This window comes from Carcharodon carcharias, chromosome 6 (assembly GCF_017639515.1).
Source record: "Carcharodon carcharias isolate sCarCar2 chromosome 6, sCarCar2.pri, whole genome shotgun sequence".
NCBI lineage: Eukaryota > Metazoa > Chordata > Chondrichthyes > Lamniformes > Lamnidae > Carcharodon > Carcharodon carcharias.
In genome coordinates, this window is record NC_054472.1 from 190639287 (window position 1) to 190659260 (window position 19974).

General features: G+C 42.8%; 1 protein-coding gene across 1 annotated transcript; it reads left to right on the plus strand.

Annotated features, from left to right (window-relative positions):
- The first annotated feature begins 10208 nt into the window (after positions 1-10208).
- LOC121279266 (actin, clone 403-like) lies at positions 10209-15155 on the plus strand. Its single transcript, XM_041190364.1, has 3 exons — positions 10209-10345; positions 10536-10685; positions 13582-15155. The coding sequence occupies exons 2-3, from the start codon at positions 10560-10562 to the stop codon at positions 14584-14586; spliced, it is 1131 nt and encodes a 376-aa protein (XP_041046298.1). The 5' UTR covers positions 10209-10345; positions 10536-10559; the 3' UTR covers positions 14587-15155.
- The last annotated feature ends 4819 nt before the right edge of the window (positions 15156-19974 follow it).

A 19974-nucleotide genomic window follows, 5' to 3' on the forward strand; every position in this document is an offset into this window, starting at 1 on the left:
ACAGACCACCACCCCATACCCACTCCACCACAGTCTCAACTTAAGGGGTAGAGCGGTTAAAAAAAACTAAAAGCCCATGAGATCCAGGGGAATGTAGCGAGCTGGATACAAAATTGGTTCAGTGGTGGGAAACAAAGGGTTATTGTTGACAAGGGTTTTTGTGACTGGAAGGCTGTTTCTAGTGGGGGTCCCGCAGGGCTCGATACTAGGTCCCCTGCTTTGTGTGGCATATAGTAATGATCTAGACAAAAAAGTAGGTGCATGATCAAGAAGTTGGCAGATGGCACAATAATTGGCCATGTGTTTGATAGTGAGGAGGATTGCTGTAGACTGCAGGAAGACATCAATGGACTGGTCAGGTGGGCAGAAAAGTGCAAATGGAATTCAATCTGGAGAAGCGTGAAGTGATGCATTTGGGGAGGTCAAACAAGACAAATACAATAAATGGGAGGATACGGAGAGGTGTAGAAGTGAGAGACCTTGGAGTGAATGTCCACAGATCCCTGAAGGTAGCAGGACAGGTTGATAAGGTGGGTAAGAAGGCAGAAAGAATCCTTTCATTTATTAGCCGAGGTATAGAATATAAGAGCAGGGAGGTTATGCTGGAACTGTATAAAACAATTGTTAGGCCACAACTTGAGCACTGTGTGCATTTCTGGTCACCTCATTACAGAAAGGATGTAATTGCATTAGAGAGGGTACAGAAGAGATTTACGAAGATGTTGCCAGGACTGGAAAATTGCAGCTATGAGGAAAGATTGGATAGACTGGGGCTGTTCTCCCTATCCAGTTCTGAAGAAGAGTCATATTGGATTTGGAACGTTAACTCTGTTTCTCTCTCCACAAATGCTGCCAGAACTGCTGAGTTTTTCCAGCACTGCCTGTTTTTATTTCATATTTCCAGCATCTGCAGTAATTTTCTTTTATTACAGTAATCCAGACACCCAGGCTAATGCTCTGGGCTGGAAAACCAGCTACCTTCCCACTTTCCAGCATCTGGTCTATAGCCCTACAGATTGCGGCACTTCAGGTGCAAATCCAGGTGCCTTTTGAATGAATTGAGGGTTTCTGCCTTTACTACCCTTTCAGGCAGTGAGATCCAGATCACCACAGCCCTCTGGGTTAAAAGGGTTTCCTTATCTCCCCTCTAATCCTTCTACCAATCACTATAAGCCTATGCCCCCAGCCACTGACCTCTCTGCCAAGGTAAATAGGTCTTTCCCATTCACTCTATCCAGGGCCCTCATAATTTTGTACATCTCACTCAAATCTCCCCTCAGTCTCCTATGTTCCAGGGAGAACAACCCCAGCCTATCCAATCTTTCTCTCTATCTATCCTATAGGCTCATTAAATCTTCTTAAACATCTCTTGGTCGTCTATACGTGGGGGGAATACAAACCTAGTCTATGCAGCTTGTCTTCATAATTTAACTTTTTTAGTCCCAGTATCACTCTAATGAATCTGCACTGCACCCCTACAAGGTCATTCTTTCCTCCATGAGATGCAGTGCCCAGAACTGAACCCAGTTACTCCAGATAAAAGCAAAAAACCCCCGGATGCTGGAAATCCAAAACAAGAACAAAAATACCTGGAAAAACTCAGCAGGTCTGGCAGCATCGGCGGAGAGGAACACACGTCCAAGCAGGTACTTGCATGCACTCAACACACATGCACTCACATGCGTGTAAATACAGACAGAGCATTGATAGCCTAAGTGAGACAACAAAATTGTGGTAGATAAGAATTTATTGTGGAGAAGCGTGAGGTCATACATTTAGGACTAAAGATCGATCTGAGCATTCTCTAAATGCTAGGAATTGTCGAGAGGTGGAGTCCGAATGACCCTTCAACAGAACTAAGTAAAAATAGAAGAGAGGTGAAATATAAGCTGGTTTAAGGCGGGTGGGACAAGTAGAGCTGGATAGAGGGCCAGTGATAGGTGGAGATAACCAAAAGATGTCACAGACAAAAGGACAAAGAGGTGTTGGAGGTGGTGATATTATCTAAGGAATGTGCTAATTAAGGGTAGAAAGCAGGATGAGCAGGGTACAGATAGCCCTAGTTGGGGTGGGGTGAAGGAATCGATAAAGGCTAAAAGGTGGAGATAAAACAATGGATGGAAATACATTTAAAAATAATGGAAATAGGTGGGAAAAGAAAAATCTATATAAATTATTGGAAAAAAGGGGGGGGGGGTGGAATCGGAAAGGGGGTGGGGATGGAGGAGAGAGTTCATGATCTAAAATTGTTGAACTCAATGTTCAGTCCGGAAGACTGTAAAGTGCCTAGTCGGAAGATGAGGTGCTGTTCCTCCAGTTTGCGTTGAGCTTCACAGGAACAATGCAGCAGGCCAAGGACGGACATGTGGGCATGAGAGCAGGGTGGAGTGTTGAAATGGCAAGCGACAGGGATGTCTGGGTAATGCTTGCAGACAGACTGCAGGTGTTCTGCAAAGCGGTCACCCAGTCTGCGTTTGGTCTCTCCCCAGTGAAGAGGAAAGTTACTCCAGGTGGAGTCTGACTCAAGCATCACTTCCTCCCCTTTGTATTCCTCCCCTCCAGTTAAAGGGCAAAAATCCATTGGCCATTTCATTTTTTGTACAGTACCTGTCCAGTAGCTTTTAGTGAACTCCATACATGGACATCTAAATCTCTCCACCTCTCGACAATTCCTAGCATTTAGAGAATGCTCAGATTGATCTTTAGTCCTAAATGTATGACCTCACGCTTCTCCACAATGAATTCTTATCTACCACAATTTTGTTGTCTCACTTAGGCTATCAATGCTCTGTCTGTATTTACATGCATGTGAGTGCATGTGTGTTGAGTGCATACAAGTACCTGCTTGGACGTGTGTAAGTGTGTCATTGCGTGCGTGTGTGACATTGTGTGTTGATTGTTCATGTGTTTGTGTGATTATGAGTGTGGGTATACATGTGCCTGTGAGTGATTGTCTGTGTGATTGTATAAGTGTGTGCGTGAGTGTGTGTGATAATATGTATGTGTATGTGAGTGTGTCAGTGGGCGTTTGTGTGAGAGTGTGTCTATGTGAGTGTGTGTAAGATTGTGTATATGTGAGGATGTGTGTCAGTGTGGGTGTGTGTAAGAGTGTGTCTGTGTGAGTGTGACAGTGTGTGTGTAAGAGTGTGTATGTGTCAGTGTGCCTATGTGAGTGTGTGTCTGTGTCTGTGTGAGTGTGTAAGAGCATGTCTATGTGAGTGTGAGTGTCAGTGTGGATAAGAGTATGTCTATTTTTTTTTATTCATTCATGGGATGTGGGCATCGCTGGCTGGGCCAGCATTTATTGCCCATCCCTAATTGCCCTTGAGAACTGAGCGGCTTGCTAGGCCAATTCAGAGGGCATTTAAGAGTCAACCACATTGCTGTGGGTCTGGAGTCACATGTAGGCCAGGCAGATTTCCTTCCTTAAAGGACATTAGTGAACTAGATGTGTTCTTCTGACAATCAACATTGGTTTCATGGTCATCATTAGACCTTTAATTCCAGACTTTTCATTGAGATCAAATTTCAACATCTGCTGTGATGGGACTTGAACCCGGGTGTGTCCATGTGAGTGTGTGTCTCAGTGTGAGTGTGTGGAAGAATGTGTATATGTGAGTGTGTGTGTCAATGCGAGTGTGTGCAACAGCATGTCTATGTGAGTGTGTGTGTCAGTGTGTGTGTAAGAGTGTGTAAGAGTGTGCCTGTGTGAGTTGTGTGTCAGTGTGTACGTAAGAGCATGTCAGTGTATGTGTGTAAGAGTGTTTCAGTGAGAGTGTATGTCAGTGTGTATGTAAAAGTGTCTATGTGAGTGTGTGTCAGTGTGTGCGAAAGAGTGTATCTTTGTGAGTGTGTGTGCGTGTCAATGTGTGTAAGAGTGTGTCCATGTGAGCGTGTGTCAGTGTGTGTGTAAGAATATGTCTTTGTGAGTATGTGTATAATAGTGTGTCTATGTGAATGTGTGTGTATATGTAAGTGTGTCTGTGTGAGTGTAAGAGTGTGTAAGAGTGTGCCTATGTGAGTTGTGTGTCAGTGTGTGCGTAACAGCATGTCAGTGTTGTGTGTAAGAGTGTGTCTGTGAGTGTGTGTGTAAGTGTATCTGTATGAGTGTGTGTGTCAGTGTATGTGTGAGAGCATGTCAGTATGTGTGTATGTGTAAGAATGTGTCTGTGTGAGTGTGTGTATGTGAGTGTGTATGCGTGTGTAAGTTTGTCTGTGTGAGTGTGTGTAAGAGTGTGGCTGTATGTGTGTGTCAGTGTGTGTGTGAGACTGTGTTAGTGTGTGTGAGCATGTGTAAGAGTGTGTGAGTGTGTGTGTCTGCGTGTGTGTAAGAGTGTGTCTGTGTGAGAATGTGTGTGTATGTGTACGAGTATGTGAGTGTGTGAGTGTGTATGGGGCGGAATGAGGTGGGCGATAGGATAAATTGTGAACTCTCAGTTAGCGAAGTTGTTTTGTACAGAGCAGAATGTGTGCAGTGAATGTGAGGATCTTGCTCCCCGCCACCTCAGGATTGCCTAGAAAATAAAGTTTTCACCTTGAGCATTCCCATCCCCCTTCACTATTGTTGGCATGCCGCTCCGACATATGGCACTCTCCTGAGCCTGAGTCTTTCCCATATAAGGTATGGAATGCTGAGTTTACCTGTTGCTTAGGCTGGGGCAGGTCCCTTCCCTTAGGGCATTCTGTGTTTAGCAACCTTCTCGTCTCACTGACTCATTCTGTCAAAAAATTAAGGGACAGTATCAGTGTCTGGTATCAGAAATGGTAACCATGAAAATATAGGAATGTTCTCGTCATCATTGATCCAATTAAATCACAAATGGTTCTCTAATATCCTTTAGGGAAGGAAACTTGCTGTAATTAGGGTTGCCAATTGTGATTAAATGTATTCCTGGAGGTTTTGTCACAGGACTTGCCCCCACTCTACAGCCATTAGTCAGTCAACTCATCCATCCTTGTGACGTACTGCTTTCCTATGCCAACTGGAATGCAAAAAGAGTCATTACCTGATTGGATGATGCTTAACTGTCAGCCAAACAGCCTTTCTTCCCCATTTTCTATATTTTTATATTTAGTAAAGAGAAACGTTCAAAAGACAAAACAATGTTTTTTTTAACGTCTTGATGATTTTTCTCCAGGGTTGCACATGCATGCTCTGGAGACTGACCTTTAGTTCAGAATTGTTACTGGGCAGAAGGAGGCCATTCGGCCCATTGTGTCTGCACTGGATCTCCGAATATGCAACTCACTTAGTGCCAGTCTCCTGCCTTTTCCGTGTAACTCTGCACATTCTTCCTTCTCTGATAACAGTCTAATTCCCTCTTGAATGCTTCAGTTGAACCTGGCTCCACCACTCTCAGGCAGTGCATTCCAGACTCTGGGTATTCCACTCACTGGGTGAAAAGATTTCTTTCTCATTTCGTTTTTGCTTCTTTTACCAATGACCTTAAATCTGTGCTCTCTGGCTTTTGATCCTTTTGTCAATTGGAACATTTTCTCCCTATCTACTCTGCCCAGACCCCTCGTGATTTTGAGTACCTCTATGAAATCCCTGGAGCTGTAATTACCCTGACTGGACTTGACTCTAGACTCACACCAACATGGTTGACACTTAACTGCTCTCTACTGGCCCAACAAAGTCACAAAATTAGGACAACCAGGGATAGGCAAGACATGTTGGCCTTTCCAGTGATCCTCACATCCTGGGATTGAATAAAATTACAAGGTCCAAGAAATAATAACTACCTTAGCAAGACCTGCAATACCTGGTTTACAATCCAGCTTTTCTCTTTCTCAGACACAGGCCTTCAGGAACAACAGGGCTGTGTTGGTGCCTGTGCTCCACACGAGCCTCCTCCAAACCTCTTAGCATATTCATCCATGAGAATGATGCTTCAGAATATCAGGAATCGAGTAGCCCCGATGGTGGGTCATCTCACAGCGGTGGAGGGGGCAGCTGCATGATGTATGGAAATGAAGAACTGCTTCCTAACTCCATTTTATTTCATTCTTTCATGGGATGTGGGTGTGGGTGCCACTGGCAAGGCCAGCATTTGTCATCAATCCCTAATTGCCCCTTGAGCTAAGAGGCTTGCTGGGCCATTTCAGAGGGCAGTTAAGAATCAACCACATTGTGGGTCTGGAGTCACACGTAGGCCAGACCACGTAAGGACGACAGATTTCCTTCCCTAAAGGACATAATTGAACCAGTTGGGTTTTTGACAACAGTCGATGAAATTTATCATTGTCAACATTAGTTCTATATTCCAGATTTATTAATTGAATTTAAAGTCCACCAGCTGCTGTTGTGGGGATTGAACCCCTGACCCCAGAGCATAAGCCTGGGCCTCCGGATTACTAGCCCAGTGACATCACCATCCTGATTACCCCCTGAAGTGGCCAAGTGAGGCTCTCAGTTAGCAGCAAACATGGGCTGCATCTGTTCAAAATGAAGGCCTCCCACCCCTTCTTGAGGGCAGTTAGGAGTTGGCATAAAACCTGGCATTGCCAGTGACACAAATGGAATGTTGGCATTTGTGGCAAGGGGAACGGAATATAAAAGGAGGGATGTTTTGCTACAGTTGTACAGGGTGTTAAGGAGACCACACCTGGGGTCTTATGTACAGCTTGGTCTCGTTATTTAAGAAAAGATATAAATGCATTCAAAGCAGTTCAAAGAGGATTCACTTGACTGATTCCTGGGATGTGGTGGGGGGTGGGTGATTATCTTATGAGGAAAGGTTGGACAGCTTGGGTCTCTATCCACTGGAGTTTAGACGAATGAGAGGTGATCTTATTGAAATATATAAGGTCCAGAGGGCACTTGACAAGGTGGATGCTGAATGGATGTTTCCCTTTGTCGGAGAGACTAGAACTAGGGAACGCAGTTTAAAAATAAGGGATCTCCCATTTAAGATGGAGATGAGGAAAAAACCTTTCTCTCAGAGGGTCATGAGTCTTTGGAACTCTCTTCCCCAGAGAGCAGTGGAGGCAGGGTCAATGAATATTTTTAAGGCAGAGGTAGATATATTCTTGATTAACAAGGGAGTCAAGGGGTATGGGGGTAGGCGGGAATGTGGATTTAAAGCCACAATCAGATCAGCCATGAACTTATTAAATGATGGAGCCGGCTTGAGGGGCTGAATGGCCTACTCCTGCTCCTAATTTGTATGTTCGTATGATATGCACCATCCAGGGAATGAATTAAAAAGAAACAGCGCCGATCTCTCGTGTGAGAACCAATCAATCTGCACCACATATTCCATTTTGCTGTTCCCATCACGGGCGACTCTTTCCTGGGACTGGAGGATCCCATGCAAAGTTATAGCTAGATGTTTTCCTTAAATCTGTCACTTTAAATATCAAGGTGTGCCTGAGCAAGCAAGGCAGATTAATTACCAAATGAGGTAAATTCTCTGCAGTTTGTGAGTCAGTGACAGGAATGTATATGCTTTAACCCCTAGTGTGCTGGCACCATTTTTAAAAATTTATTCTTTCAATGGGATGTGGGTGTCGCTGGCAAGGCCAGCATTTGTTGCCCATCCCTAATTGCCCTAGAACTGAGTGGCTTGCTAGGCCATTTTAGAGGGCAGTTAAGAATCAACCACATTGCTGTGGGTCTGGAGTCACATGTAGGCCAGACCAGGTAAGGATGGCAGATTTCCTTCCCTAAAGGACATTAGCGAACCAGATGGGTTTTTACAACAATCGATGATAGTTGCCATGGTCACCATTACTGACACTAGCTTTATAGTTCCAGATTTAAATGTAAACTCATCGGTGGGATTCGAACCTATGTCCCCAGAGCATTAACCTGGGCGTCTGGATTTACTAAAACAAAAACAAAACATGCCAGAAAAACTCAGCAGCTCTGACAGCATCTGTGGAGAGAAAGACAGAGTTAACGTTTCGAGTCCGTATGACACTTCTTCAGTCTCTGCTGCCAGACCTGCTGAGTTTTTCCAGCATTTTTTGCTTTTGTTTCAGATTTCCAGCCTCCGCAGTATTTTGCCTCTATCTCTGGATTCCTCGTCCAGTGACATTACCACTATGCCAGCATCTCCCCCAACTACGAATTTCTTCATGGTGCTGCCATTGTGCTGACACTCACTGCCCCCTCCCCTCCTCTCTTTGCTGCGCTGAAACTTGGCTGGCTACATGGACATTCAATGATCCTGGGATGAGCTGACCTTCCTTACATCAGAGTGTGAATATTGACTATGAGAGGAGCACACTTTCGAGCGAGGACCACGGGCTGGTGATCAACAACACTGTGTTCTATTTCCCCCTCACTTGCCCAGGGAGATTGAGGATAATTTAAGCCTGGCTTTCTGCTGGCCTCGCTGAGTTAACTCAACACAAAACGAGGATCAAAACTCACACCTTGTGATCATAAGACCATGAGACATAGGAGCAGAGGCCATTCGGCCCATTGAGTCTGCTCTGTCATTCAATGAGATCATGGCTAATCTGATAATAATCAATTCCGCTTTCCTGCCTTTTCCTCATAACCCTTAATTCCCTTATTGATTAAAAATCTGTCTATCTCAGCCTTGAATATACTTAACGACCCAGCCTCTACAGCCCTCTGTGGTAAAGAATTCCACAGATTCATTACCCTCTGAGAGAAGAAATCCCTCCTCATCTCTGTCTTAAATGGACAACCCTTTACTCTGAGATTATTTGTCCTCTGGTCTAAGACTCTCCCTCAAGGGGAAACAATCTCTTAGAATCTACCCTGTTAAGCCCCCTAAGAATCTTATATGTTTCAACAAGGTCACTCTCATTCTTCTAAATTCCAATAAGTACAGGCCCAACCTACTCAACCTCTCCTCATAAGAAAATCCCTCCATACCCAGGATCAACCTAGTGAACTTCTCTGGACTGCCTCCAATGCCAGTATGTCTTTCCTTAGAAAAGGGGACCAAAACTGTTCACAGTATTCTAGGTGTGGTCTAACTAGTGCCTTGTATAGTTTTAGCAAGACTTCCCTATTTTATACTCCATTCCCTTTGAAATTAAGGCCAACATTTCATTTGCATTCCCTATTACCTGTTGGACTTGTATTCTAGCTTTTTGGGGTTCATGCACGAGGACCCCCAAATCCCTCGGTGCTGCAGCTTTCTGCAGTCTTTCTCCATTTAAATAATATTCAGCTCCTCTATTCTTCCTGCCAAAGTGCATAACCTCACATTTTCCCACATTATATTCCATCTACCATTTTTGCCCACTCACTCAACCTGTCTATATATCCCTCTGTAGACTCTTTGTGCCATCCTCAACACTTGCCTTCCCAGCTATTTTTGTGTCATCCGCAAACTTGGCGATAGTACATTCATTTCCCTCATCCAAGTCAGTAATATATATTGTAAATAACAGTGGCCCCAGCATTGACCCCTGTGAGACTCCACTAGTTACAGGTTGCCATACTGAAAATGCTCCCCACATCCCAACTCTCTGTCTTCCAGAACAGTCAGCCTCCAGGTCTGGTTACCTTTCAGTGATTAGGCAGTGTAAGTGTGGTATGGTTTCCTGCTCCAATCCCCATTCCTACCACCCTTGTGCTGGCTGACCTGAGTTGGCCCCTGGCTCCAACAATGCCTCGATTTTAAAATTCTCATCTTTGGTTTCAAATTCCTCCACTTGCCCCTCACTATAATCTCCACTGCCCCACAACCCTTTGAGGTATCTGCGTTTCTCTAATTCTGGCTTCTCGAGCATCCCCAATTTTAGTCACTTGGTGGCTGTGCCTTCAGCTACCTGGGCCCTGTCTCTGGAATTCCCTCCCTAAATCTCTCCACCTCTCCCTCCTCCTTTGAGGTGCTCCTTAAAATTTACCTCTTCAACCAAGCTTTATGTGGCTCAGTGTCAAATTTTCACTCCTGTGAAGATTTTATTGTGCTAAAGTTGCTGTAATAATTGCACGTTCCTGCTCTTTCCCTCTGTGTCCTAGGGAATGAGGACTGAGTGAGTGACCACCTGACAGGGAGCAAAACTGGGGGGAAGAGAGTCAAGCCATTAAATGATTAAACTCAGCCATAAATATGAATTCAGATGCGAAATAAATACCAAAGGAGGGGGAAATGTTTCATGTTTCAAAGTATGAATAATACCCGGAAGTCACAAAATAAATTCCATAAATGGATTATTTCCCTGTGACTGAATTAAACTCCACCCCCTGCACCTCAGTGGCTGGTTTTGAGCCATCTCCCTAAACCTCACTGGTTGACTGCTTCATGTGATGGGAATGTGGGTGGAACCTCATGCTCTTTAAAGAAAGCGGTTGCTTCAAGGATCAGTGTCTGGAGTTTGGAGACAGCAGTTGGAGCAGAATTCCCTTTGAACGGTAGAATTTATGACTGAAGGGTCTCTTTCTGGTGAAACTATAGGATGGGGAAATTGCTGGCAATCTAAGAAATTATTGTGCAACATGAATTGCTCTTGAGCAGGAATTAATTTGATCAGTAATTGGTGTGTGCTTTGAGTCTGTGCTCTGGTGTCTATATTAATGCTTTTGTTTCTTCCTTCTCTTTCAGTCACCTCCTTGCAGATTTTAAACCATGGCTGATGATGATGTTGCAGCTCTGGTGGTCGACAATGGATCTGGGATGTGTAAGGCTGGCTTTGCAGGCGATGATGCTCCCAGGGCTGTGTTTCCCTCCATCGTGGGACGGCCCCGTCACCAGGTGAGCTCTTCAAGGAAAAGCATTAGCTGCTTTCCTCAAGATTTGAATGCTGGTTTTGTCAGTTACTTGCTTGGAGGGATGTAATTGGTGAAACAGTTCCAGACAGGAGATAAGTGAATACTCACTGGGTTGGAAGTGTGGTGGGAGGAGGGAGGATCCATAAGCAATGGATCCAATTGGTTTGTACTTCAGATGTGAAGTATTTCTGGGATAATATTCTGTGGTAGGGGGTTTGATTTGAATCTAGCTAATGGTTTTTTTTTAAGGGTAAAGAGACCAAGTTTGCCTATTGGCAACCTAGCAAAAATGAACTGCGTCATCAGAACTTGGACCTAGCAAAGCTATGACTTGAATTGACTCTTGATACTTCAACCTCTCTTCCCATAATCACTAACCCTTTATCTGCCAACATGAGGTGTGCAGCAAATTCTAGTTCTATCCCTCCCTGCCTCTCTAATGCTGTTGGGGTTGGGTTCCTTGACCCAATGTTCCCCTGAAGTAGTCCTAGAATGGCTGCAGGCATCCAGAAGTGTGCCTCTCATGGAACATTGCTCTCTCTCCTCTGACTCTACTCCTCTACTGCCAGAGAAGTAGAAAAATCCATTGCTTTTTGGTTTTATTTTTTAAGATCCTAGGATGTGGGTGTTGCTAGTAAGGTTGGTATTAATTGTTCATCCAGTTGTCTCCTGAGGTGGATGTTGGCCCTTCAGTTGATACAACTGTCTGAGATGGGAGGGGTCAGCTGCATTGGTAATGGCTCTAGAGCCAACAATGGGCCAGACTTGATCAGGAGGTACTTTTTTTTTTTGGATGGAGGTTCCAGTGATGTTAAAGATCTCTGGACACTATTCTGAGAAATGTGAAGAGTTTGTCTTGGTGAGCCTCTCTTGGAGGTGATTATCTGAACAGCACTTTGCTTACTCGTGGGATCTTGCTGTGAGCAAATTGGTTATAAATGCTAGGTCTCTAAAGACCAGGGAGGCAGTGTAGTGGTTGTTATTGGATTAGTTATGCAGCAAATGCAAGTTCAAATTCTACTGTGGCAAGTTTTAAAAATTGGAATGGTTTGTCTGATGCTTAAAATTTGGACTAGTAATGAAATAATAACAGTAAAAATGACTATAAAGCTGTTGTGATTGCCATTCAAACCCAACAAGTTCACTCCTCCTTTAGAGAAGGGAATCTTCTATCCTTGCCCAGTCTGGGCTCCAGTCCCACATCACAACTAGGGCTGGGCAATAAATGCTGGCCCTGTCAGTGACTCCTTCCGTATGAATTGTGAAGGAAGGGGATTTTATTTCATGGCCATGCTCCAGGATGTAAATGAGTCTGATTGTAGGTGAAATTCCTTTACTGAACAGCTTGACCATCAATTGTAGTTCCTCCTGTGAATCATAAGGAGGATAGTGGAGACTTGTGCCTGTACTGGATTGCCAATCCTTTTGGGGTAATTGATGGGTCTGTCTAGTGTATAAACTCAGCAACACTGCACTCCCAATAAGGATTGGGAGTTGAAATTAAAACCTCCGCTGGAGGGAGATTGATCCAGTTTGAGTTCTGTCTCCTATTCAATATCCTGTTCTAGTCGAGAATGTGGCTAGGTTGTGGCTAATGACTCATTGTGAACTTGTCTAATGGTGAGGTAGCAAGCAACACCATGGAGTTAACGCCCATACAAAGGCTTCCCCTCTGGATGGCCTGTCAAACCACCCCACAGCCTGAGAATTAATGTTGCCAAACACATGGTCAATTGTAGCCACTTGTTTATGCACAAGTCCCCACAAACAGCCAATAGAAATAGTTGGGTTTATTGAAGGGAGAATGTTCATGGGACACGAGGAGATAACACCCCATTCCTCTTAATCATGCTGTGGATCCTTTACACCAGGACAAACAGACAATGGGAATCTAGCTTTAACACAACCTCTTCCTCAGCACAGCACTCGGGGGTGTCCAGGGATTGGAGCTTGGATGAATGACCTGTCAACTAATGTTGGCTGGAGAAGGGACAAGGGGTTTGTGGTGTGATGAAGTTGGAGAAGGAGTTTTAAGAATTTTCTGTTTGAGTCATGATAAATGTCAGTTTTAGATTTTTGAAGGCCAAAGCAGCACTTCCTGCACAGCAGGATTCCACACATCAGTGAATTTTTCCAATAGTGAGGAAGGATTGAACAGCTGACATTTGGCCTCCAATTTCACAATGAGCAATGAAAGCTGGCCTTGCCACAATGCAGAGTGTGGGGAGTATGTGCATGCTGTGTATTTTATTTAAGAAAAAAAGTCAGAAATTGGCCCATCCCCCTCAAGCCAAGTGCCTCTAGTTTGAATTAGTTAACCGAAGCTTGGGCGAACACCTGATGTGGTCTAGCATCATCCACACTGAGGGAGGGGAATGTGAATGCTCATCTAGTTGCCAAAAGATCCTATTCATAAGAATTGGAATAATACAGCAGATTGGTTGATGGGTTGAATGCCCTTTCAATCATGCCTGTGCTAGCTCTTTTGAAAGTGATTCAATGCCCAGCTCCTTCCCCATTGTGCTGCAAATTTTTCCCCTTGGAAAATAATTACCCAATTACTTGGGTTAACAATTGAATTTCCTTCCACTATCCTTTCAGCAGTAGATTCCAAATCATAAATTCTCTCTCTCTCTCTCTCTCTCTCTCATTTTACAATAAACATTTGGCTGAAAGATCAACAGCCAGAAGGCACTGATGAAGAGGATGGAAAGAATCAGTATTGAGAGGAAAGGTTTTTTGCACAACAAGCTGTTTAATTCAGAAGGCATTGAATGATAGTGGTGGATGCCAATTCATTAGTGGCTTCTCCTGTGCTGTACTTTTAATTCCTCTAGCTCCTAATGGCATATTTAATCCGTTTTTATTTCCCATTCTAGGGAGTGATGGTTGGAATGGGTCAGAAAGATAGTTATGTTGGTGATGAAGCCCAGAGCAAGAGAGGCATTCTGACCCTGAAGTACCCAATTGAGCATGGGATTGTGACCAACTGGGATGACATGGAGAAGATCTGGCACCACACCTTCTACAATGAACTGAGAGTGGCCCCAGAGGAGCATCCTGTTCTCCTCACAGAGGCACCTCTCAACCCCAAAGCCAACCGGGAGAAGATGACCCAGATCATGTTTGAGACATTCAACACACCGGCCATGTATGTTGCCATTCAAGCTGTGCTGTCCTTGTACGCCTCTGGCCGTACAACTGGCATTGTACTAGATTCTGGTGATGGTGTATCCCACACTGTGCCAATCTATGAAGGGTATGCCTTGCCCCATGCCATCCTGAGATTGGACCTGGCTGGCCGAGACCTCACTGACTACATGATGAAGATCCTGACTGAACGTGGGTACTCCTTCACAACCACGGCCGAGAGGGAGATCGTGCGTGACGTCAAGGAGAAACTTGCCTATGTGGCCCTAGATTTTGAATCTGAGATGCAGGCGGCTAGCTCGTCTTCAGCCTTGGAGAAAAGTTATGAGCTCCCTGATGGCCAAGTCATCACCATTGGTAATGAGCGTTTCAGGTGCCCAGAAGCCCTTTTGCAACCGTCCTTCCTTGGGATGGAATCTTGTGGGATCCATGAGACTTGTTACAACAGCATCATGAAATGTGATGTAGATATCAGGAAGGATCTGTATGCCAATACAGTCTTGTCTGGTGGAACCACCATGTTCCCAGGTATTGCTGATCGGATGCAGAAGGAAATCACAGCCTTGGCTCCGAGCACAATGAAGATAAAGATCATTGCTCCACCTGAGAGGAAGTATTCAGTGTGGATCGGAGGCTCCATCTTGGCTTCTCTCTCCACCTTCCAGCAAATGTGGATCAGTAAGCAAGAGTACGATGAGTCTGGGCCCTCCATAGTCCATCGCAAATGCTTCTGATTTAGACCAAGTTGTAACTGACAGGAATTAGACTTGTGTGGCCTTTTAAACACCTTTGCCTATTTATTGATGGTCAGTTTTTGACTTTCTCTAGTAACAATGTTGCCTTGGATAGAGGGAATTAAAGGATGGACTGTTTTCCTTGATCCTATGATGTTTTGATGGGAGGTGTAAAATTTGAGACCATGGTTCTATTAGAACCAGAAGTTGCCTTTGTCTTTTAAGGCCCCTCCAATTTACCCTCTGCCATTCTGGTAGCCCCATGATCACATAGGAGCTAAAGTGAAAAGTTTTTTTTTCATGTATTATGTTCTCATTCCCAAAAGAATTCAAAGCCCTAGATTCCAAGATCCACCATTATTGAATGGTTTCTAATTTATGAAGTTGCTGGTCTAACAGTAACAATAGGAGCTTTTGTTGGGCTATTGCTTTATTACAGGAATTAATGGAGCAGATGTTTATCTCGATGTTTATTCCAACTCTCTGGAAATTGTTAATTGAAACTTGTAAAAGTGTCTTGTATTTTCACCTGCTCAGTTATTGCAGAACAATAAAATGACTTAACAGTAGTATGTTGTCTCAATCATTGTTCACAAATGCATGACTTTCTCTGTGGAATTTTGCCATATACCAGGAGGCCATTCAGCCCATCACACTTATACCAGATGAACTAACCAACTGATCTCTCCAAGGAGACGGGTAATATCGCTGGACTAGTATTCTGGAGACCCAAGCTAATGTTCTGGGGACATGAGTTCAAATCTCACTATGGCAGCTAGTGGAATTTGAATTATATCTAGAATATAAAGTTAGCTTTAGCATGGTGACCATGAAACGATTTTTCTTTTTAAAATTAAAAAAAAAACCCATCTAGTTCACTAATGTCCTTTTTCAGGAAGGACATGAGACTTCAGACCCACAGCAATGTGGTTGACTCTTAATTGCCGTCAGATGATTTAGCAAGGCCTGTTCAAGGGCAATTGGGGATGGGCAACAAATGCTGGCCTTGCCAGTGATGCCCACATCCCATTAAAGAATAAAGCAACTCCCCTGTTCTCACTACATTCCTGGGACTTGAATATCCTCCTTGCCCTAACCTCAAGGTTACAACCTCAAGTGCACTCCAGGTCAATTGATCCATCTTACAACTGTTTGAGAAATGTTTGATTGTCATGGAATCCTCATGGAGATGCAAGCTCTGGTCAATGTCTCAACCAAAAGACTGCTTTTTAGACAGGGCAGTACTGCACTGACCATCATGGAATGGTATATGATAGAAAGCTGTTTGACCCCTGTCCCATGCAACTCTCATTCTGCTGCCTTTCCCCTGCAAATATTTTCAATTATCTAAGCCCCTCTTGAAAGCTAGGATTTGATCTGCCCACCCACCAAGTGGTGCATTTCTAACCCTAACAAAATTAAATTTCAGGTTTGTGGTTTTTTTTTTTTTAAAACCCCTTTCTATTTCCTGGTTCTTGACTCCTGCCATTGGGAACAGTTTCTCCCTACTCTGTCCAGACCCCTCAAACACTCAGATAAAAACAAAAAAACTGCGGATGCTGGAAATCCAAAACAAAAACAGAATTACCTGGAAAAACTCAGCAGGTCTGGCGCTGCCAGACCTGCTGAGTTTTTCCAGGTAATTCTGTTTTTGTTTCCCTCAAACACTCAATCCCTCAATCTAGGAAACCTTGCCTTCTCCAATCAATCCCACAATGTAAGTCCCTCATTCCAGAAACTATTTTCATGAGTCTTTTCTACTTAATATGCATCCTCAATTGCCTTTAATGGCCTTAATTCAACCATTTTAGTTGAGGCCAAACAGCAGCAGCAGGCATACCTAAAAATGAGATGTTAACCTTGTGAAGCTATAACACAGGACTAGCGTGCCAACAGTCACTTTAAGGCCCTAGGATTCAGGCCATCGGGACTTTGGAGCCTTTGGTACTATTAATTTTCCAAGTGCTTTTTATCTTGTTCCTCCCTTTCGATTTTCTATTTTTAGAATTTTGTCCTCTACCAAAAGATGTTTAAAGTCTCTATCATTTCCTGGTTTCTCATTAATTCCTCAGTTTCTCTAAGGGACTAACTTTTACTTTGGCGACCCGCTGCCTTTTTATATACTTGAATCTCTTCTGTCTGGTTTTATCATTCTTACTAACATGTACTCTCATTTTAATTTCTCTCTCAATTTTTTAGTCATCCTTTAGTTTCTAAGATTTTCTGTCTTCTGGTCTGCCACTCATTTTTGCAGTATCTTCACTTCCTTAATTAGCCATGGATGGTACATCCTTCTCAGTAGAATCTATTTTTGAGGCATGAAGTATCTCCTGAAAAGTCTGCCAGTGCTTCTTTACTATTTTAACCTATTTTTCCCAGTCATTTTAGCCAATTCTGTCAACAAACATTTGTAATTGCCCTAAGTTTAAGATACTGTTTAGACTCAAATTTCTCATCCTCAATGTGAAATTCATCATGTTATGATCACTGCTTCCTAGATAATTGTTTACTGAGATCATTAATCAATCCTGTCTGCAAATTACCAGGTCTAAAATAGCTTGTAACCTGATTAATTCCAGATTGTATTGTTCCAAAACTTTCCCAAGGACATTCTGTAAATTCATCCTCCAGGCTATCCTTGCCAATTTGATATGTCCAATCTCTTTGAAAACTAAAATCATCCATCATTATTGCAGTAGCTTTCTTACCAGCCTCCAATGTTTCTTGAATTATACCTTGTCTTACAGTATAGCTGTTACAGAACTTATAAAATACTCCTAAGCTGTGACTTCTTTCATTTGCTATCTCCACTCAAACTGATTCTACATCTTGATCTTCCGAACCCAAGATCATTTCTCACTACTATACAGGTCTCATCCTTAATTAACAGACCCACCCCCGCTTATTTTCCTTTCTTCCCGCCCTTCTGAAATATCAAATACTCTTTAACATTCAGTTCCCAGACTTGGTCACGTTGCGAAAATCTCTCTAATGGCTGCCACATCATACCCATTTATTTCTGTGTGCCATCAATTGGTCTATCTTGTTACAAATGTTGTGTGCATTCAGATAAAATGCCTTTAATTCTGTATTTTTACTACTTTTTCTACTCTGACCTATCTGCTGGTGCACTATTATGGTTGTATACTGTCCCTTCCTGTCACATTCTGGTTATCATTACTGTCCTTGCACGATTGCCTTGTCCTTTCTCTTTTTAATTGTTATATTTCCCTTCGCCTAAACCCTCGCCCCATTTAGTTTAAATTCTCCTCTGCTGTCTTAATTATTCGATTTGCCAGGATACTATTCCCACTGCAGTTCTAGTGAAGCCTGTCCTCATGAAACCACTCCCTTGTTCCCTGATACTCCTGCCAGTGTCTCATGAATTGAAACCCATTTCTCCCACACAAATCTTTGAGCCATACAATTAAAACTCTGATCCTCTTTATCGTGCACTATGTTGCTGCTGATCTTTTATTCCGTTGGCTTAGACTTTGCCAACAAGTGCTTTTTGGAAGTTCACTGTTATGACCGAAGCGGTTGGTAAAGCTGAGTTATTTAAAAGTCCCAGAGGGAAACTTTAAACAACTGCCATAACCTATATTTTTGTGTTTTTGAGGTGCAGCTCTAAATTCAGGAATCAGACCACCGGTTCTCGAGAGGTTTTATATCAAAATACATAGGACATTTATTAATTTACACAAGGTAAACATATACATATGGCTAAAAATTACTATCGTAACTTATAACAAATTCCCAGACTAATCTCCATTAAGGCAACATCAACCCATAGACTTAACCAGACACCAAGCAAAGCATTTTCACTGTACAAATTCAAAATGAGGTTCCTTTAATTTTGGTTCCTGTGGAGACAATTGTCAGCTGACAGCTGCTTTGATCTTACATTGCCTCTGCCCTGCACACACTGTCTGTTATACCTGGCACAGCTCACAGAATGTAAATTCTCATTGTATCACTAGCCCCTTTGAACTCCACCTCTTCTAACAATAAAACCCCTTTCCTAGTTCCAATTTTATTAGTAATATAAACATATTGCTTGATCTCTGTTAGCTAGGTGCCAGATTTCACCCAACTTCTTGAATGCTTTATGCAAAAACCAAAATGCAAATACACTCTACCTCTCTTACATCAAAGCACCCAGACTAGCTGGCTTCAATCCAATTAAGACACACCTGCAGAGTAAACCTCTAGTTTAAAAGAAAAATATTTTCCAATAATATATACATTAATAGCTTCATGACATTCACATTCAGCACATCGCCTTGTTATGATCAAGATGGGAGGAGTGCATTGTCTATCTCTAGTTCCACTACATGGGTTACAACATGTATTTCAATGATTTCTCCAGCTAGCTATATAGCCAAATATGTGTTTTACCTATGAATCTCAGAATGACCACACAACGCCCAGTTTTCTTCAATAAATAGCATTAGTTTATTATAAAATCAGACTTTTCAAGTAGAAAGGTAAAGCTTATTAACACATTGTATGAAAAATGAAAGTATAATACTGATTCTTTCTAAATACACTAAGTCACACACATGCATCCCAAACGAAAATCATAAAATAAAATAGAGAATTCTGCCAAAAAGATTAATCATCACTTGTTCAAGGGAAAAGGATAGAAGCTGAAGTCCTTGAACTGGTGTCTGGGTTATATGGATAGTTTCTCAGCGCTGGTCTGTGAAACAATCGATGACTCACACATTACTTTTTGGCCAGACTTCAAGGAAAACTTGTGGACAGTCTATTTCAGAACATAGTGTGACTTTGGAGAAACTTCCATTCACTTTTTGCTTTGGTCTGGAGCTTCAGGAACAGTTGTCTTATGTACCCAAACAGTTGATCCTTCTTGTTTCCTCTAAAGCAAAACAGCCTACCAGCTTTTAAACAGTTTTCAAGGCATGGTTTTTTTTCAAAGTCATAAACTACCATGTGACACTCTGATAAACAGTCCATCGAGGTCAAGAGGTTTCCAACAACTTCAAAACTGCTTATTTACCTTTTCTTGTAAAATGCTGTCTTTTCCAGGAACAGCAGCAGCAGTAACCCTTTAGGGTACAATATCTTCCAGAATGTTCTTAGTCCTTGAAGATGAACCATTTTCTGTGATTAAAACATTTATGACACCTGCATTTCTTGCTATCCTTACTCAATTTGACCTATACAGCTCCTGACTCACGGCTATGTGTTTACTTTTAACCACTCTCTGAAATGACCTAGCACACCACTCCATTATATAAAAATACCACAGGAAAGTCAAGAAAGAAAACTGAACAGACCACCCAGTGACAAGCTAGGTACCAAACCAGGAGAAAAGCACACACAGCCCTATCGAACCAGCAAAATACTCCTCATTACCATCTG

Bases quoted from the DNA above. Each gene is read 5' to 3' on its own strand.
- LOC121279266 (XM_041190364.1), top strand. From the start codon at position 10,560: ATGGCTGATGATGATGTTGCAGCTCTGGTGGTCGACAATGGATCTGGG. The intron at 10,686-13,581 runs GTGAGCTCTTCA...TTCCCATTCTAG, and splicing joins TGGGACGGCCCCGTCACCAG to GGAGTGATGGTTGGAATGGG.